Source organism: Peromyscus leucopus, chromosome 1 (genome assembly GCF_004664715.2).
Source record: "Peromyscus leucopus breed LL Stock chromosome 1, UCI_PerLeu_2.1, whole genome shotgun sequence".
Classification (NCBI taxonomy): domain Eukaryota; kingdom Metazoa; phylum Chordata; class Mammalia; order Rodentia; family Cricetidae; genus Peromyscus; species Peromyscus leucopus.
Genome location: NC_051063.1, coordinates 41,461,893 through 41,480,722, shown reverse-complemented (window position 1 = coordinate 41,480,722; position 18,830 = coordinate 41,461,893). Strand labels below are relative to the sequence as shown.

Genomic DNA, 18,830 nt, shown 5'->3' with positions numbered 1-18,830 from the left:
GAGAGTAGAGGAGACCCAGCCAGCAATTCAGAGCAGTTTTAATGAGGGTGGAGGCTATACAAAGGGCAGGGCCCACCAAAGGAGGGGTGCAGGCCGTGCCACCCCAACCTGTGAATGGGGCCTCAGTGTGGACACCCTTCCTCTGTCTCTGTGAAGAGAGAGGTGAGCCCTTGGGGAGAAAGAGGGGGACCAGCTCAGCCCCAACTCCTGGCCTCTGTCTGAACCAGGCCCCAGGACAAAGGGCTACTGCTGGTGTCTGCGGGGGTGGTCTCAGCAGAAAGCGGAAACTTTATCAGGCCTCCACCACAGAAAGAAAAGAAAACCCCCAATCAAAAATTAGGGGCACGGGCCCCTCCCACCCTACCCACCCTTCCTGTACGAAAAAGTGCAAAACATTATCACAAAAAGGGGGGTCTCTGAGAGGCCCTCTGCCTAGGCTCTGAGGCCTGGCTCGGCCCTGCCCTGCCCCGGACACCGCGTCCGGCGCGGTCGGGCCCTGGGCCAGGAGGCCCCCGTGGGTGGCCCGAGGCTAGCTGAGCTCAGGCAGGGCCATGTCATCATGCAGGTGCCCAGCGGGCACTGCCCCCATTGATCCCGTTCCCTGCTCAGGGCTTTGGCCTGGTATTGCCTGCCCCAGCCCGGGCTTCTGAGCCAGGACGCTGAGCCCGGGTCTGGCTGGTGGGGTTGGGCTGCAGGGACGGACTGGAGTGAGGCGGAGGGCATCCATCCTCCGTGCTCCCGGCCTGGGCCAGTGCCGCTTCTATGGCATCCAGCTCCTCGCTGGCTGCCTTCATCTTGACGCGAAGCAGCGCTGCATAGGTGCCGTAGCGGGATTTCTGAGGCGGAAGGCCAGAAGCAGTGAGAGCCTGCCCTCCTGTTCCGGCCCGACCCACCCCGCGCCCCACCACCCAGCCAGGAAGTGCTGGTCCTAAAAGACATCTTTGAGAGGTTGATGACCCTCCCCGGGCTCTTGGAACGGCCGATACTGACGGCCAGCATTTCTGTGGCCTTTACGGGGCTGGAGGCGGGACCTTCATGTCACTTAATCCTGGTGGCCGTGGAAGTTAGACTTGATCCCCAGAAGAGAAAACGAAGACTCGGAGATTAGGCAGTCTGCCAGTCACCTAACTGGGTTCCATGCTTTCATGCCATGCTCTTAACCCTAGCCTTGGCCCATGAGGGGGACACCAAGACATGGGGCAGGGAGGCTCACCTCAAACTCCAGGTAGGCCTCCTTCTGCCGCTGCTCCTCAGCCTCCTTGCCTCGGGCCTTCTTCCCCAGATGCGCAGCCCGATGCTCACGCAGCTCGCTTGCCATGGCCTTCATCTTGGCCTCATGGGTCCTCACCTGCTCCTCCTAACAGCCAGGGGTGCCTGGTCAGAGTCACTAGTCTACGGGCCCTTTGTGCGAATTTTAACAAGGGGCTCGATTTCAGTCCCCACCACCCCCTCCTCCTGTGAGCCGCATACCACGCAGCTGACCACACATGCCTGGAGCTTAGCACCCCGACCCATCCCACTGTCAACAGATGGACTGAGCAATCTGGGACTACCTGGGAGAGGCGGGTGGCGGCACTGGGCAGCAGAGGACGGCTGAATTTCTTCTGGGAACTAACAGCAGCTGGGAAGGGGGGTGCAGAGAACATGGCAGCCACCACATTGATGCGAGTGATCCAGGACTGCATTTGCTCCAGGCTCCTGGGGAGACAGCGTAGGGACCCCAGGTTCCTGTCCAGGAGTGCCAGTCCCGACCTGGAATACGGTCTTACTTATGTGTTAGTTTACTCATTCACTGAGATAGTCTCAAGTATCCCAGGCTAGGTCCAAACTGGCTATGTTGTCAAGGGTGACCTTGAACTTCTGCCTCTGCCTCCTAAACGCTGGGATGATAGGCATGATCACCAGGTCTGGCATGTACAGGGCTAGAGACTGAACCCAGGGCCTTCTGCATATTACACAATCACTACCCGCTGAGCTACCCAGCCCGTGGAGTGTGATCTTCCAAGGAAAGTGGAATCCAGGGAGCAGGGTCTGGAATGGGAAAGGGGAAGACACTCACGGGGCCTGGAAGAGGAAGACCCGCCAGTCGGCTGTGCGCAGGTAGAAGACGTGGGGTCTCTTGCTGTAGTCGCTGGCTCGGGTGGCCAGGGCATGGTGGATGCTGATGGCATTCTTCAGCTCTGCCTCAGAAAGAGCCTTCCCAGGCTGGTACTCCTCCTATGGGGGTGCCCATCTTGTCCTGCCCCGTCCTGGCCTGGCCATCTCCAGCCACCTACTCCCCTCTGCCAAGCCAGCCAACCACCCCGCTCCTGGCCCCGCACCTTCTGCAGGTAGAGGATCATGCCCTTGAGGATCCCGTGGAAGCTCTTCCAGCCCCGCTTGCCACGAGGTGCTAGGGAGGGAAGGCAGGTCAGGGGGGCCTGAGGAAGGCCAACTCCCCCCCACCCGTCCCCTGCACCCCCATCCCCCACATAGCCACATACTCTTTCTGCAGTCAGGGTCCGCGTGCACCTTTCGAACCAGGGCCCCGTGCTTGTAGACAGCAGCCCCAGGCTCAGGAGTCAGGTCCAGGAAAGGGCTGCTGCCGCTGCCCCCGCTGACCCGCTTGATGACCTTGGGGTTAGGGTCGGCCAACTCAGACAGAGATCGTCTCAGCTCCTCCTCGTCTCTGCAGGTGTGATGGGTTCAGGAGTACTGGCCACCCAGCCACCCAGCCACACACCTTCACCCTGACCTCCTGCCCCCCACCGCTCCTCTTGAGTGGGAGCAGCTGCCAGGGACCCCCCTCACGGAGGCTCTGCTGTCTCTGAGTAAGGCTTCCCCCAGGCTGCAGCTCTGTGCCCTCTCAGATGCCCTTCTGGGGGAGGGGTCACACGTGGACCGTCCCTCCCCCTGCCACGTGGCAGCTTCCCATCACGTCCGTTTCTGCACACACCCAGCCCTCACACTTTTCTCCTGGACAGCCGTGTGACTCAGCCGGGTCCTAACCACACCTAACACCAGACTGCTCACAGCTGGTGGTTCCATGCCGCCAAAAGGGAGAGAAGAGCCGGGCCTGGAGCCCCGTGCCCGGAATCCCACCACTGGAGGGCATCAGGCAGGACTGTCAAGAGTCCACGGCAGCCTGAGAACTAGTGTGGGACCCTGTCTCAAAATCTAAAGGGAAAAGGTGCCCTCTTAGTGCCCCTCTGCATCTCTGCTCATAAACCCTGGCAGGAAAATCAGCCTCTCTTGTCGCCTGGCTCAAGAAGTCCCAATAGCTCCCCCCAACCCCTCCTGCGTGGAGCCTGCACGAATTCTTTCCTTCCCCTCTCCTTTCCAGCCATCCCAGCCAGGCCAGTGGCCTTGTATCCCCACGTCCACACTGACTTTAGCCACACCTCTGTCTCCCGAATACCAACGTCCCCCTTAATCTCCTACAAGGCACTGCTGACTCCAGGCTTGCCTCCACACCGCCTCCCTCCCTGCACGCTGATCCGGAGTCCTGTTCCTTAGAGGTGCAGTCTAACAACCAAGAGCTCCTGTTCGAGCTGAGCCATGACTGGACTCTGCAGAGAGCAGCAAGGGCATGTCCACTGATGGTCAGGCCAGGGCTCGCTCTCAGCCTGGGACCCAAAGACTAAACTGGGGCTTCTCCTTCCGACAGAACACTTCTGAGACAAAGGGGAAACTCCATTCCTCGTTCTGTGGCACTCCAAGGTAACCTCCGGTACTCACTCCCAAAGTTAGCCTGCTTTCTCCTAGGGCTGCCGGGCGCCTCCTGTGTCTCAGCACACACCCCACACCGTCAACCCAGCTTGTCATAACAACAGAGCTAGACACAAGACAGACCCCAAGTCTAGGCAGGCATTTCCAAAGAAGGAAGTGAGGTAGCCTCCCTGCTTCTCGGCCTCCCCCCCCCCCCCGCCAGCCCCAGGTCTCTGGTGTCCCCGGACCCTCCCTCCCCCATGGCCCAACTCTATCCTAACCCTCCCCACACAGCCCAGTACTCACATGGCCCACTGCAGTTTTTCATTTTTGATGGAGCTGTACAAGGCCTGGAGAGAAATCAAGGGGTGTGAATTAATCCTGTGGGGAGGTACATCATGTACCCCAGTGTCAGAGCTCAGAACCTTCCCTCCTAACTTGGGAGAGGATGTGGAAGTAAGAGGAAGGACACCATGACTACAACCTAGCTCTAGAACGCAGCACTGAGACCAGGGTCTTCATCACTGGAGCGGCCCGACCTGAGCAGCTGTCCACAGGGAGAACACGCATGGCAACATGTGGTGGCAACTGGCTAGTCAGCCCAGGAAACCCTGGCCCACAGCTGGCGCATAGTAACTGCCAGCTGCTATTGTTATCTATTATTAGGGGGCTCCCCCGCTCAGAGCCTGGGAGGAGACGCTCAGCCCTAAACAGAATCCGAGAGACCAGCCGAAGACATCCTCCTTCCCTCCACCATGTGTTCCGGTCTGGTTCCACAGCATAAACCCACACAGAGCAAATGGGGAAACTGAGGCTCTATGATAGAGTATCCACCCTCTTTGGTTCCCAGCTGCAGAACTAAGTGAGCCTTCCCCAACCCCAATAGCGCCAGCCAGCCAGATACCACGGGGCTCAGTGCTCTACCCACAGCCATACTTGATACTGCCACGGCGCCAACCAAAGACCAAAACAGGAGTTTCAGCTTCCAGTCGCGGTCTACCCCACGCTGTGGGTCCCGAACCAGTCACTTGCCCTCTGTACAGCTGGCCTGGGAACATTTGAGGGCCGCGAAGTGCCAAAATGGAGAATGGCCTTCAGAAGTCGTATACAAGACCCCTGTACTTGGGGATGGCTCAGAATACACCAGCGATTCCAAGTGTGGGGGCGCTTCTGCCAGCCTGTCTGTGAGTGGGTGTGTCCCCAGCATGTGCGTGTTTTCCTGTGGGTCTGTGATGCTGCCTGCGCGTGAGTTGGGTGCAGTGGTGACGTCGGTGCCTTCCTGGTGCTGGGACACAGCACCCCCTCATTCTCCCAACACACCACAGGCTCCGACTCTCTCACTGCCCATACATGCATGCCCTGCCACGGGCTATCCAAGCACCCCATGCCTGCGCATCCTGTCTGCAGGTCGGTGCATCCCAAAGCCTCCACCTCGCATGACACAAACCAGGCTGATCAACACACAGCTCTCAACACACCTGGGCCAAACCCAGTAGGGCTCGGACCTTGAACGCTCTCACTCCTCAACTATCCAGCCAGGAGGCTGGAGTGACCACCAAGACCTCCAACCCACAACCGCGTCTCCAGCCTCCCAGCTCTTCATCTTGCCCTCTACCTCGGCCCACAACCACACCTTCCTTCCTCTGAAGGTCCTGAGCCCCGTCATAGATCCCATCTAGAAAACCCTCTTCACCCAGAATGGTGGGTGAGGAAGGTCCACCTTGGCCCACCCCCACAACGCATGCCCACCTCTAGCTGCCCAGGAATTCTAGCCCGTTGGGCTCCCCAAACACCTTCGTCCCCACCCATGCCCTCCTGTCTCCTCGCTCTCCTGCCCTCAGCACCTCCCTCAAGCCGCCCCCTCGCTCGCCGCCGGGCCTGGCGTGGGCCGCGGGCCCCACGCCCTCACCGCCTTCTTCTTCTTGCGGCTCTGCAGGCGGCTGACCACCAGATCGGTGTAGAGCACGGGCTTGAGACTGCGCGAGCGCTGCGGCCAGCCGTAGCACAGGGTCTCCGCGCCGCGGTGGGTGCGCCCGTAGCGCACCGAGCAGAGCGAGCGCGAGCGCAGCCGCCCCGCGCTGCTGTGGATGCTGTTGACGCCAATCATGCTGGCCCGGCCGCCGCGCCGCGGCCCCCGGCCATGCCCCGCCCGCCCTCGGCCCCGGGCCGCCCGGACGGCCGCGGACGGCTCCCCGACAGCCGGCGCGAGCGCCCGGCCCGAGCCCGCCGGCTCCACCGACGCACCGAGCGCTCGGCGGCGGCGCCGTGGGCTCCGCAGCTCCGCAGAAGGAGGGGGCGCCGGCGGGAGGGGAGGGCGCGGGCTGGGGCGGGGACGTCGCGCGACGGAGCAGCACGGCGCGAGCCGGCGCCGTGGGGAGGGCCGGCGGCGAGCGGGGGCGCATGCGTGGGGGCTCGCCAGGGGGCCGAGCCCGCGCGCGCGATGGGCGGCGGCGGGCGGCGTCAGGAGCACCCTGCAGCTTGTCAGGATTGGGAACTGAGGGGCGCGATCGGCTGGCTCCCCGACCTTCCACCCTCCACCCGCGTGGTCCTGCCTCTGAGACTCCGGGGGGCCGGCCTTCGAACAGTCATGACCCCGTCCATAAGCCGATATCCCAATGTCCAAGCCAAGTCCATGTGCCACGAGGTCAGACATACCAACTTGCCAGACGCACCGATTCCCATTCACCCCAAGTTACAGATGTACACCTCAAAAGGAACCATCTACAGTGGACAAACACCCTCGACTGTCAAACCAGGCACAACCAGCTGGAAGATGCACACCGCGCTGCATCACACACAAATACCCAAACTACACCCAAAGCACTAACACCTCAAGTCACGCAGGTCCCTCGATTCAAAGACAGTTGCCAAACACACACAATTCACAGCCCAATCCACTGACACCTCAACTCACAGTGGACGCGCCCACTCAGATACACGCTCAAACTCAGGTGCCCAATATACCCCAACCCATGACCTGTTCTGTGTCGTCACATGTAGAGAGTAGCCCAGAGACCCCCTTCTTCAAGTTAGTTCAGGCCTCCCGAGGTACAACATTCCATCTCCATCATGGGGAGGAGAATAACTGCGAGACAGGGTCAGACGGCTCCCTCCCACTGGTACCTATCTCTTTCCTGGCACCTGGGTGCAGGATCTGCTTCCAAAGCAGCCAGAAGAGCAGTATCTAGTCCCAGCGTCGTGCCCTGGAGGCAAGAACCTGGGCAAACCTTTGCGCCTTCTCTGAGCTCTCTACCGTAGGCTCCCTCCTGGGCACTGGAGCCAGGAGGGTCTTTGTAGCTCTTATACATTACGGTGGAGAGCAGGGTTCCCGTGCACACACCCCCACCCCCACCCGCGCACCCGCAGAGACACCTCCCTCCCACCCTCTGTGAACACTGGAACCGAAGAGAGCAAACGCAGAGTCCAGGAGGGCCTGCTCACGTGTTTTCCAGAACCGGCCCCCCTTTCCCCTGCCTCAGGATTGCATGCGCGTGCGCATGTGCGGAGAGAGCCTGTCTGTGGGGGCTGGGCGAGGGGGCGGTCCCCAAGCTGAGTCACTAGAGCCCAGGTTCCTGCCGCCGGAGCTACCCAACAAGTCCCAAGTCCCAGCCCTCCCCTCCCTACAACCCTGCTGCTGGGCAGGTACCCTGTCCTTCCCTTCTAGCAATCTCTACCGGCTGACTTTCCCCTCCCCCCAACCTTGAGCAGCTCCCTGGGGAAATCGCCACCGTCATTGAGGCCCTCCAGGTTTCCGATGAAGTCCCCACAGGTCATGCGCTTCCCAATGTTCTAAGGGAGGAAAACAGAGGTCTGTGAGGTTGGGAGGTGCTTAGCCCCCCAAAGCTTTTAAGTCTCTTGTTTTCTGGCTCCCGCTTGCCATGCCCCCACTCACGTGGCCGTGGAGATCTGTGTTGAGGAGCATGAGGGCACAGGTCAGCGTGTGAGCACCGTCTAGGGGAGAATTGATTGCCAGCATCAGCCACCTCCCAGGGGTTCTTCCCACAGCAGTCCATCACCCAACTCTTTCTGCACCCTTTTGCCCTACACTTCCTTACTATCCGAACTCTGTGAACCCACTCCATCTCTCCTCCAGCCTGTCTCCTCAGCAAGAACCCAGCCTTCGATCTCTGGTTCCCCTTCCTAGTTCCCCAAGTTACTGGGGCGGTTGCCCCCAACACTCAACATGCTCAACGTACTACACAAAGGCAAGCACACATATGAGAGCCCGTCAGCACTGGGGCCAAATCTGATCCTGCACATACATATGGAACAACTTCGTGCAAACACACCTCCACCTGCCTCTCAAAACACACTTGACCTGCCCGTCCTGCCTGGCGCGGACAGTTCCATATGCACACAGCTGTATCTACACTGATGCGCGTGCACATGCCCATGAACGTGGCCGTTCATTCCCTCTTGCACAAACATTTGCTCCTGTATGTGTGGCTCTGTGGCCCCGCGGGGACAGTTCTGCTCCCAGCCTGCTCACCCTCTGAGGACAGGGCTTCAGGATTGCACTGGAAGTATCTCTGGGAGAAGTGGGCCAGTACACGCTCCCGCTCCTGGGTCTCACCCATTAAGGCCAGCTCCTTAAGAAACACCCTAAGGGGGGAGGAAGAAGATGTCACCCTCCACCAAGACCTTACCAGGAAGTCCTGGTCACTGAAGAGCGACGCCAGGACAAATAAGAAGTCGCATAGCTGGAACTCCAAACACCGTGCCTGGTCGGTAGGGCTATCCTCGGAGGGTTCAACACCCACCTGAGAGCTTGATCCAGAGTCATGCCCGTGAAGACAAAAAATTTGAGATACTCGCCAGCCACCAGTTTGCTGAAGTCATTGCTGCGGGCAGGGCAGACAGGTAGGGGTGTCACAAGGGGAAGTGTGAAGGGGCCAGCTGGGCATTGCCTAGAGCCCTTGAGCATTAACTGGAGAGGATGTACTCCTTGACCCAGCCTCAGTCCCAGCCCAGGGGCATTATTACTTCTTGCCCAGATGCCGGGCCACATCAGCCTTCCTGAAGCCATCCAGTCGGTACAGCCTCTTGGCCAGGCGCTGTGCAGCCTCCAGGTCCGCTTTCTGTCCATTGGACAAGGTATCTGTGCTTCCCAGGGCCAGCCGCTCTGTGCTGTCCAGCTCGGAGTCTGAGTCGGACACCAGCTGGCTTAGGGGTGGTTCACTGCCAGGGTAGAGCAGCAGCTGAGGATTGGGCAGAGCTTGGAGATCATCCAGAACCCCCTTTGCTCTAGACCTGGAAGTTGGGGAATGGCTGGAGGGACATGGAAAGGTCCTTTTCTTTTTTCTAGGGGAGGAGACTAGTCAGCCTTCTGTCCATCTGCCTACTTTATCATCTCTCAATGGAAGTTCTGCCTCAAATCTAACCCATATCAGTGCTGTGGGAGTCCTGGCTGCTCCCCAGAGCTTCCAGGGACCTAAGTATTTTGTTTGTTTGGTTGGTTGGTTTGGTTTGTTTTGCTTTGTTTTTTTTGGGGGGTTGTTGTTGTTGTTGTTGTTTTGTTTTTGTTTTTGTTTTTGAGACAGGGTTTCTCTGTGTAACTTTGGTGCCTGTCCTGGATCCTCGCTCTGTAAACCAGGCTGGCCTCAAACTCACAGAGATTCGCCTGGCTCTGCCTCCCAAGTGCTGGGATTAAAGGTGTGCGCCACCACCGCCCGACCCTAAGTTTGCTCTTTGATATGGAGTCGCCCTCTCCACACCTGCCCCCCTCAAGGCAGTCTTCTGTCTGCACACACAGCCCTGTACACAGGCACCCAGGTATAAACAGATGCTGGGGAGGAGCAGTGAGGTCACATAAAGATCTGGGAGCACTAGGGATACCTCCTGCTCCTCTCATTTCCCGCCTCTCTGAGGACTCTTCCTTGGTGCTCCCTTCTACCAATAGAGAAGCACTTTCTGGGGTTACAGTTTTGGGGGTCAGAGTGCACCCCTCATCTTCTTCCTCTCCTTCCTTCCCTACCCAGCTGCTCTACTCGCAAAGCCACCTGTCACCCCAGAGACAGAGGCCGGAAACTCCTGGTTGCTAGGCAACCCTGTCTCCCTGGCCACCCCCTCCTGTTGCCATGGCTGCCATGACTGAGAGGGTAACAGCAGAGGGGAGCGCACAAAGGTTAGGCTGTGAAAGGACATTCCTAGAGCAGGGTGAGAGCCTCCTGGAGGAGCGGGCGGAGGCAGGAGAAGGGAGGGGCTCTGGGCTGTGGGTCTGGCTGGGTGGGAGTAAGAGGCTGTCTGGGAAGGAGAGGGCCCTCCAAGAGAGAAAGAGGATGTGCTCTGGGGATTCTTCCATCCTGAATCATGGCTTCTCCAGTCACTGGATCTGAGCCCAGGGAGGGAGCTGCAGGGGGCCGATGGCAGGAGGCCTCCGAACGGGAAAACAGGCATCTGGTAACCACCTGCTCTTGGTCAGGAATATAAACTACTTCCTCATTCTGGGGCTCCTTCTCTTAATCAGCAATTCCTGGGGGCCTGGGATTGGGGCTGAGCAAGGAAAGGAAATACTCACCTGCCCAGGGGTGCTGCCCCCAGCCCAAGGCTATCCTCAGAATGGGAGGGACTAGGAGGCCCCCTCCTTGGGACCACCTTGGCCCCAGCATCTGGCTCTTCCGCCTCCTGTCTCTGGGTCCAAGGACCGTCAGCAGCAGAGCTGGTACCAGAATCCGGTTCAAGTGGGGCAAGAGGGGCGGGGGCGGGTGGGTCAGGCCGGGGAGCCGGGGGCTGGGGAGGCATCTCAAAGGTGAAGAAGGGGCTCTTGGTTGGGCCAGGTGAGGCCAAGGCCTCTAGGGAGGCAAGGCTGCTATAGGAGGTACCCTTGGCCCTGTGTGACTCCAGGATAGCTTCGAACACACAACTGAAAGAGTCAGGCCCATCCGCCGAGGGGCTGGTCCCAGGGAGGAAGGGAACTGGAGATTTGAGAGGCCCAGAGAGTAGCATGTGGTTCCCCGGTCTGCAGAGGCAGGGAGAATGTCTGATGAGCTCCCCAGCACCAGGCCTTGGCAGGATGTCACTGAACTCATGCCAGCTGATACAGGGCCTATCAACCCCTTTCCACAGACCAAACCCCCTAAGAAAAAGCCACTAGGGGAGAGGGCCCACGAAATTCAGTGTCTGCGGTGTCCCAGCCCTGCCCATAGCTAGCACCCAGCCCCCCTCCTCCCCCTCCCTACTAATCTCCCTTTCTCCCCCTTTCCCCTGATCCGCTTCCCTCCTGCCATCCCTTTTCTATTTCTGGTAACATCTTAGGAGAAGATGTGGCTCCACGCAGCCGTGGGGCGTGAGACAGAAAGGAAAAGCCCCCGCATCTCCACACTCTTGCCAGGACCGGGATCTAACCCGTGTCCCCAGTTTGGCCTCTGATAACCTAGAACCCCGCCTCGTCCATGTGGCTGCCCCGACTCCTAGGCTTGCCCAATGCCCATACATTCCTAATATTCTCCCAGGCCTCAGGCCTCTGCCTGGAATCTCCTCCCCATCCTGCCCATGCTGTCTTGGTCCTCACAGCCCTGTCTTCTCCTCTACCTCAGGTTCTGGCTGGAGTAGGTAGAACACAGGGAACAGCATGCTTTCCCTTCCCTGACCCACTCACCGGGCCCCCTCGGAGGCCTCGAACACTTCATCATCCACATCCTCTTCACCACCAGCCTCGTCATCTTCATTGCCACTGCCCAAGCTGGAAGGAGGGCCAGGGCATGGGCTGGGTCGTGAGGCAGGTGGCCGGGCAGTGGCAGCAGGGCCCTCGGAGCTGGGCTGACTCTCAATGGCGGAGTCAGCCTCCTCCCTCTCAGCCAGCACCTCATCGATGTCAGTCTCTCGGTAGCACCTCAGGGGCACTGTGTCCAGGTCCGTCTCAGAGTACTTGGCTGCTCGCCCCACAGCCACCCCAGAGCCTTGCTTGGAACCCACCTCACGGGATGGGAGAGCTTGCTCTGGGGGCTTAGCACCTGTGTGCACAGACATCCAGGTCAGGAAGTCATTTGTGTTGGGTAGACGGCCTCACATAGGCTGGAGACTCTTTCATCATCCTACCACTACGGATCTGCCACACCCTTCACTTGATCCAAATGCCTGGGAATAACTCTGAAGGAGACCAGACTTTCTTTTACTCTTAGGAATAACCCTCGATATCCGGCCATCCCCCCACCACCACCACCCAGCTTCCTCTAGAACCCAGCCCAACCCTCATGGCGTAGATGAAAGCCTGGAGCCCAGAGAGACTTTGGCTGACTGGGGAGCCCAAGGAAGCCCTGAAGAAGGTTTGAAGGATGCCTCTTTGCCAGTCCTCAGATGGTGTGGAGAAGGCCCTACCCACTTCCCCTAGGCTAAGTCCAAGTCTTACCTGAGCTGGGGGCGTCCAAGGAGCCATAGAAGAATTCCCATTTGGCTCGAGCGATTCTCTGAGCATGAGAGGAGACTTCCCGGGTGGAGGACCAGGTGTCCCCCTGAGCCAAAGAGGAAGTGAAAGGCACAGGACCCCAAAATGAAAGCCAGACATACAAGGACACAGAATATGGAGCAGCAGAAAGAAGACCACATGGGACAGGATGAAGGTGCGGGAACACAGCGACAGAGGGCGAGAAAGCTGATTTAGGACATTAAAGGATTTGGGTGAATATGAGACAAGCCTCAGTCCAACAGGGGCTGGGCTTTGTCCCTTTTCTGGGGTGCTAAGGCCCCAGAGAGCCCAAGGCAGATTGCATACCTGGTTTAGGAATCCAGTGTCTGCAGGTCCTCGGAAATGCATGGCCAGGTGCTCAGGGGTCCCCCCCAGCCCATTGGGGAGGGAGGAGTAAAGACCATCTGCCCCAATCTGGGGTGGTACCAATGGCCCACGTGAGGGGTCCCGGCTACCAGGAAGAGCAGAGCCTCCTCCAGCTGGGAGTGGGTCTGATGTGGATGCCTCCAGCCGCAACTTCCGGTTGCAGCCAGGTCCAAGGGCTGGGGTGGGCCTGGGAGGAGAAACCCCACCCAGGTCCCAGCTCCGACTCAGGCCTCCAGAAGCAGGTAGGCCATTCAATGGCCTCACACTGGCCTTCTCCACAAAACGGAAGATGACCACAGAACTCTGTGCCCCTGGTGGGGGCTGCCCAGTGGGTGAAGAGGGTCCCCAGCGTGAGGGAGCCATACGGGGTGATGGGGGGCCTCGCAGAGGGGTACAAGGTGCTGTCACGCGTCCCAGATCCCGGCCTCGAGGACCTGGGCCCACCACTCGTCGTATTAGGGATCCTGTGCTGCCATACATGCTGGCTGGGGGACTTTGGGGCACCGGGCCTTCGGGGAGCCAGCGACGGGGGCATCGTGGTGGGGAGATGGCACAGTCTCCTTCTGAGCAGAAGCGCATGGCACCCTGGGCCATGCTGGGGCCGGGGGTCAGGCTGGGGGGGCAGGGATGGCGAGGCCAGGCAGGGAGTGAGGGGGCTGCATGCTCTTCAGACAGGCCTGCAAGAGAGGAAGGAGAGCACGGGTGCCGTGTACAGGAGCCAGACAGGCAGGGCAGCTCAGACAGAGAGGGCAAAGTGGGCTGGGACTACACAGGTCCGGGACCTAGCCAGGCCTGGAAATATGGGCTCACCCGTCCTAACCCTGATGGCTCCTTTCATGGAAACCTTAGGGGAAAAGGACCACCCACTCAGTGGGCCTTCAGTTCCTCTCCTGTCCGGGAGCCCTGAGCATCACTTTAGGAAGAAAAAGCAAGCTAATTCAGAAGTTCATTGAGTTCAGTTGTGGGGCAGTTGGGAACTCTTTCTTGTGTGGAGGCTGGTATCCTATCTTCTGGATCATACGGAGCTGCAAGCCACAGGAAAATGTAGTGGAATCCAGCTACTATGACACCCATTAATACAGCCCTGGGTCCTCTATAATCCCACTTAGGAAGAGAAACATCAGGCTTCTTGGAAGGAGAGAGAGGGGTCACATAGGGACGAGGAAGTGTCGAGAGACACAGGGAAGAGGTGAGAAGAAAAGCTTGAAAAGAGGCCCTTAACTTCAGTCCATAGGCGCTGAGTGGGGAAGAGACACCCTTTTCCCATATCACACATGCACGCATACACACACACACACACACACACACACACACACACACACGAATTCATATACACACATGCAGAAGGACAGACAGGAGTACACAGTTAACACATTCCTAGGCAACACCCTCCAGTACACAGGCACACGCAGCCCTGCTCAGAGAGAGACACACCCTCATACACTCACAGTCATAACAAATATGTGTATAATGGAAAAGCACATGCTGGCTTTACACACAGATCACCAAACAGGAACACACAAAGAGGGACCCAAATATACAGACAGCCTCTCATCTTCTGATGCACACACAGACAGGTGTACCAGACAGAGACCTCCTCGTCACAATCATAAACACAGATGCACATTTGCACACATAATCAGACACACACATCCTCTCCTCCCCCCACCAGGGACCAGGTCTCGGTGAGGGGCTTGCACCACAGCCCTCCCCCCCAACTCCAGGGGTATGACATGTCTTGTCCAGTCCAGGAGGGGCCATAAAGGAAAACCGGGCCTCTGGTGGCAAAGCACCCGTAAGGAAAGCTGTCAGAAGCAGCAACCCTGCCAGACGGGTTCTTGAGGCTCCACGGGCCTGGGCCTCCCCTGTGCAGCCCCCCCTCCTCCGAGGCACCCCAGTACTCACCGCTGCGTTCGGAGCTGGAACGGAAGAGAGGCAGAGAGCCGGGCCCCGCTCAGCTGTGAAAGCAGAACGGCTCCCGCTTGCTCCAGGCCCGCCCGCCTCCCAGTCCCTCCTCCACCCCTCCCCACGCTCTGCTCAAGCGACGCTAATCCCCCCACCTCCCTTCTTTCCCAGGGCCCTGAGTCCCAAGGAATGCCACCCCCCCAGTCACTCCTCAGACTCACACCAGAGGAAGGGGAGAGTGCAGAGAACCCCGGGTTCTGTTCCTTAAACCCTCAGATGCCCCACCCCACTCGTGTTCATTTCTCTCTCGTGCATCGTCTCCTGAACCACACAGGGTCCAGCTGCACACGCCTGTCCTGCTCCAGACCCCACGCGTGTCCCCAGGAGGCTGCCACATGACCTGTTACATGCCACACGCGCTCCCGCCCCCACAAGCACGCGGCCACGCAAACCACACGGTACAGGAGTAGACCGGACCCGCCCCCTAAAACCAGAAGACCAACTACGGAAGGGGGACATCAAGCGAACGCAGGCTTACACACTTCGGGGTTCCCAACCTCAGCCCCCGGAGTCCTGTCCTGACCACCCACCCGGAGTGCAGAGGAAGGATAAGTCAGACTCCAGGAAGAACTTCCTGGCGGCCTAGGTTAATCGTCCCGCCTTTTCAGGAGCGAGAGTTTAGAGGGGGTGACCCAAAGACTGGGAAGAGAAGCACAAGCAAACCTTGTGCCCTTGGCCAGGGTGGAAGAGGGTCTGGCTATTTTAGGAAAACGCCACATGAGTTACTATGGCAACTATTCTCCTTTGGAAGGCCAGGGCCGACAGGTGATGACCTCGGGAGGAAGAGAGGGTCGGTTCGGGTGGTCAGAGGGTGCGGGGACGTTCGAGGCGGGGGTGCGCGGGGCTCACCGCGGGGAGGGGTGGCGCGGGTTCCGGGAGGTGCTGAAGGGACAGCGCCAGATTTGTCGTAATGCGCAAGCGCAGAGGCGCGAACAAAGGGGCGGGGGAGGAGGCGCGCGGCCGGAGGTGGTACGCGCCCACATGTGTCTTTGCAGAGATCCTTCCAGGCTACCCCTTCCCCAAGCAGGCTGAGGAGGAGAGGAAGCAACCCCCTCACCCAACTTCACCCTCTTCTGCTCTTTCCGGTGCTGGCTGGCTTCTCCCTCCATGCTACACTGAGTAATGAGGTAGTGTGGAAGGGATTCTGGGAAAAACCAGGATGTCTGGGTCCTTTATCTGTGCTCCGTTTGCTCCTGGCTAAGGAGCTTCCTCCCCTGAGCCTCGGTTTGCCCATCTTTAAAATGGACGGACCTGCCTGCATTGGCAAAGGTGCCCAAAGCCCTGGTGAGATAACGGACGGGAAGCAGCTTTATGAAGAAGTGGCTGAAATGTTTGCACAGGGGTGCACAGCCGTGTAGAATGCAACGGCCCTACGGTCTTTCGCATGCCACACACCACCTTGGATGGTGGAGGAGACTGTGACGCCAGGGGTTCCCCAGAGTGGGACTGGGGATTAGTATATGGGGCACAGTGAAAGGGAAGCCTGATGACTGAGCTGCGAGCTTTGGGCGTCACTCTCCCAGTCAAGAAGCAGTGCGGCCAGGAGGCTGCGCGGAGCACGCCTTCCTCCCCAGCTGGCCCTCCCCATACAGTCCTTCTCCCTTAGGCAGAACGCCGGCCCACGCTGTCCTGAAGTGGAAAGGGATGGATGTCACGAGTGTGCACTGCACAGTTCACAAGCAATGGCAGGTCTGAACAAGTTTGCTTGATAAGAAAAGCCTTAGCGCCGCCCATTTAATGTATGCTTTTGGCCATTGCTTATTGAGCACCTACTGCATACCAGTTAGAGCCTGGGCAGTCCCCGCCGCCCCCCCCCCCTTCTTTTTTCAAAGTCGCTTAAAGGCGACCAAAGGACAGAGGGAGGCTCTCGGTAACCTAGGAGTCCTGGCTCCGCCCCTCCTGCCTCTGGCCTGGTCCGCTCCTCCCATCACCGCTCAGAGGCGGCTGCTGGCCCGCGACGGAGAGCGGAAGCACAGCCTCGGGCTTCAAGCCCTGTAGCTGAGAAGACATCTGATGGTGCATCACTGGTCTGTTCTGCCCCCGTTTCGGGGTCCATCCGGAAGGCTTTCCGATAAGGATCCTCAGTGAGACCGCACTCGATTAAATCGGTCTGTCCTCAGACCAAGGAGGCGGGATCGCCGCGGCCGCTGCAAGGCCACAGCGAGAAGAGCGTCCTGCGCACGCGCAGTAGGCAGCGATGGAGCCACCGATGGAGCAGTCCGGAGGGGAGCAAGAACCGGGAGCTGTCAGGTACCGAGCACTGGAGGGGCCGAGGGAGGAAAAAATAGACCCGCGGGAGGGCAGCTGAGTCCCGGCCGGACCCGGACCCCTCTTGCCAGCGGGGACGCTGGGGTATAACCGACGGACTCGCACGTAACCGCGGCCCGGGGACGTCAGCGCCCTTTCCTCCCAGGCTCCTGGACCTGCCCTGGGAAGACGTGCTGCTCCCGCACGTCCTCAACTGGGTCCCGCTGCGCCAGCTGCTCCGGCTGCAGCGCGTCAGCCGCGCCTTCCGGGCGCTCGTTCAGCTGCACCTGGCCGGGCTGCGCCGCTTCGACGCCGCTCAGGTGAGCCGGGGCCCGGAGCCCCGCCCCCGCCCAGGTGAGCCGGGGCCCCGCCCCCGCCCGGGTGAGCCGGCCCCGAGCCCCGCCCCCGCCCGGGTGAGCCGGCCCCCGGAGCCCCGCCCCCGCCCGGGTGAGCCGCCCCCCCCGCCGGGTGAGCCGGCCCCGCCCCCGCCCGGGTGAGCCGGCCCCCGGAGCCCCGCCCCCGCGGGGGTCCCACCCTCGCCCCGCCTCCGGGCCCGCCCCAGCGGCGCTGGAAACCCTTGGCGACCCCGGGTGCGACGTGGAGAACTCCAGAGGGCGAGCACTGGGCAGCGACCCGGAGGGAGCCTGGTGTCCCTCCTGGGAGGGCAGGTGGCAAGTCCTGAAGGTAGGCGGCTGCCAGGCAGTGTCCCGGCCCAGGGACAGACTGAGTCTCGGTGCCTCCCGCCCGCAGGTGGGTCCACAGATTCCACGGGCCGCCTTAGCCCGGCTACTGCGGGATGCCGAGGGGCTGCAGGAGCTGGCGCTGGCTCCGTGTCACGAATGGCTGTCGGACGAGGACCTGGTGCCAGTCCTGGCGCGGAACCCGCAGCTACGGAGCGTGGCGCTGGCCGGCTGCGGCCAACTGAGTCGCCGAGCGCTGGGGGCGCTGGCCGAGGGCTGCCCGCGTCTGCAGCGCCTTTCGCTCGCTCACTGTGACTGGGTGGACGGGCTGGCACTACGTGGCCTCGCCGACCGCTGCCCGGCTCTGGAGGAGCTAGACCTCACCGCCTGTCGCCAGCTCAAGGACGAGGCCATCGTGTACCTGGCGCAGAGACGCGGCGCGGGCCTCCGCAGCCTCTCGTTGGCTGTCAACGCCAATGTGGGGGACACCGCGGTCCAAGAGTTGGCTCGAAACTGCCCGCAACTCGAGCACCTCGACCTCACAGGCTGCCTTCGGGTCGGAAGCGACGGTGTCAGGTGCCTGGGCATGGGGCCGCTAGGGTGGAGGTGGGCAGTCACTCTAGGGATAGGGGGGCGGGTTGTACTTGACAAAGGCCCACCAGATAGACCTCTGGGATTTTTTTAGGCTAGAAAGCCTATAATTAAACAAAACAAAACAAAAACTTCTGATCCAAGATTGACACACTGAGAGTTGTGACATCAAGTTGAATTCTGGCGTTTCTGCAACAAGGGGGGTAATCTTGGAACGCTGGAAAGAACCAAGGATAGGTACTCTCTGAGAGCGAGAAGCCCTCAACGAGCTGAAGGCCTGGAGCCTGTAATTCCATCCCTGCCCCCTTCCTTGGGTACTGGAGAAAGGAGCAGACCTTGAGCTGGAGGGAGGCCTAGGATGTGCTGGAGCCAGCTGCAGGTGTCAGGTGTCGTGGGCTGGCCCTGCAGACCGTGCGAGGGCCTCCTGCACCCAGCATCACCCTGCTCCTCCTCCCTCAGGACCCTGGCGGAGTACTGCCCGGCGCTGCGCTCCCTGCGCGTGCGGCACTGCCACCATGTGGCCGAGCCCAGCCTGAGCCGCTTGCGGAAACGTGGTGTGGACATCGACGTGGAGCCACCCCTGCACCAGGCCCTGGTGCTGCTCCAGGACATGGCGGGCTTCGCGCCCTTTGTCAACCTGCAGGTCTGACTGACTTTCCTTCGGGCGGGAGCACAGCTGGACTGTGTGGCCGGGGCCTGCCTGACGCTGAGCTGTAGGGAAACTGGACTGTGGGGGCCAGTGGTTGAGAGGCCTGTGGTGTGCCCTGATCACCCTGGAATTTCAAATAAAGAGCTTTTACCCCTTCTTGCCTGGTGCCCAGGGGACGTGACGCTGGGAACAGGTCAGGCGGACACTAACTCTTCTTGCCCCGGTGGCAGAAATGAGCAGA

The 18,830-nt window shown here is 60.2% G+C and overlaps 2 protein-coding genes and 1 long non-coding RNA gene across 6 annotated transcripts; 2 read left to right on the top strand and 1 right to left on the bottom strand.

Annotated features, from left to right (window-relative positions):
* Positions 1-20: 20 nt before the first annotated feature.
* On the bottom strand, positions 21-15,348 carry Psd (pleckstrin and Sec7 domain containing). 4 transcript variants are annotated; one of them, XM_028874701.2, is made up of 18 exons: positions 15,272-15,348; positions 14,363-14,415; positions 12,398-13,134; positions 12,035-12,137; positions 11,285-11,639; positions 10,205-10,645; positions 8,671-8,865; positions 8,448-8,528; positions 8,177-8,289; positions 7,580-7,638; positions 7,387-7,476; positions 3,994-4,037; positions 2,484-2,668; positions 2,322-2,392; positions 2,060-2,217; positions 1,554-1,698; positions 1,214-1,357; positions 21-836 (listed from the first exon to the last, which is right to left on the bottom strand). In XM_028874701.2, the coding sequence occupies exons 3-18, from the start codon at positions 13,049-13,051 to the stop codon at positions 606-608; spliced, it is 3,069 nt and encodes a 1,022-aa protein (XP_028730534.1). In that variant the 5' UTR covers positions 13,052-13,134; positions 14,363-14,415; positions 15,272-15,348; the 3' UTR covers positions 21-605. The 4 variants fall into 4 exon arrangements, 2 of the variants coding, with proteins under 2 accessions (XP_028730534.1, XP_028730533.1); XM_028874700.2 differs by lacking the exon at positions 15,272-15,348 and adding an exon at positions 14,584-15,217; XR_003735057.2 differs by lacking the exons at positions 2,060-2,217; positions 15,272-15,348 and adding an exon at positions 14,584-15,233 and having other exon boundaries at positions 790-836.
* LOC119088109 lies at positions 9,398-12,313 on the top strand. Its single transcript, XR_005091701.1, has 2 exons — positions 9,398-9,843; positions 11,808-12,313. It is a non-coding gene; the product is annotated as an uncharacterized LOC119088109 (long non-coding RNA).
* A 63-nt stretch (positions 15,349-15,411) lies between the features above and the next one.
* Fbxl15 (F-box and leucine rich repeat protein 15) lies at positions 15,412-18,747 on the top strand. Its single transcript, XM_028874708.2, has 5 exons — positions 15,412-15,549; positions 16,029-16,672; positions 16,836-16,989; positions 17,420-17,925; positions 18,400-18,747. The coding sequence occupies exons 2-5, from the start codon at positions 16,620-16,622 to the stop codon at positions 18,587-18,589; spliced, it is 903 nt and encodes a 300-aa protein (XP_028730541.1). The 5' UTR covers positions 15,412-15,549; positions 16,029-16,619; the 3' UTR covers positions 18,590-18,747.
* The last annotated feature ends 83 nt before the right edge of the window (positions 18,748-18,830 follow it).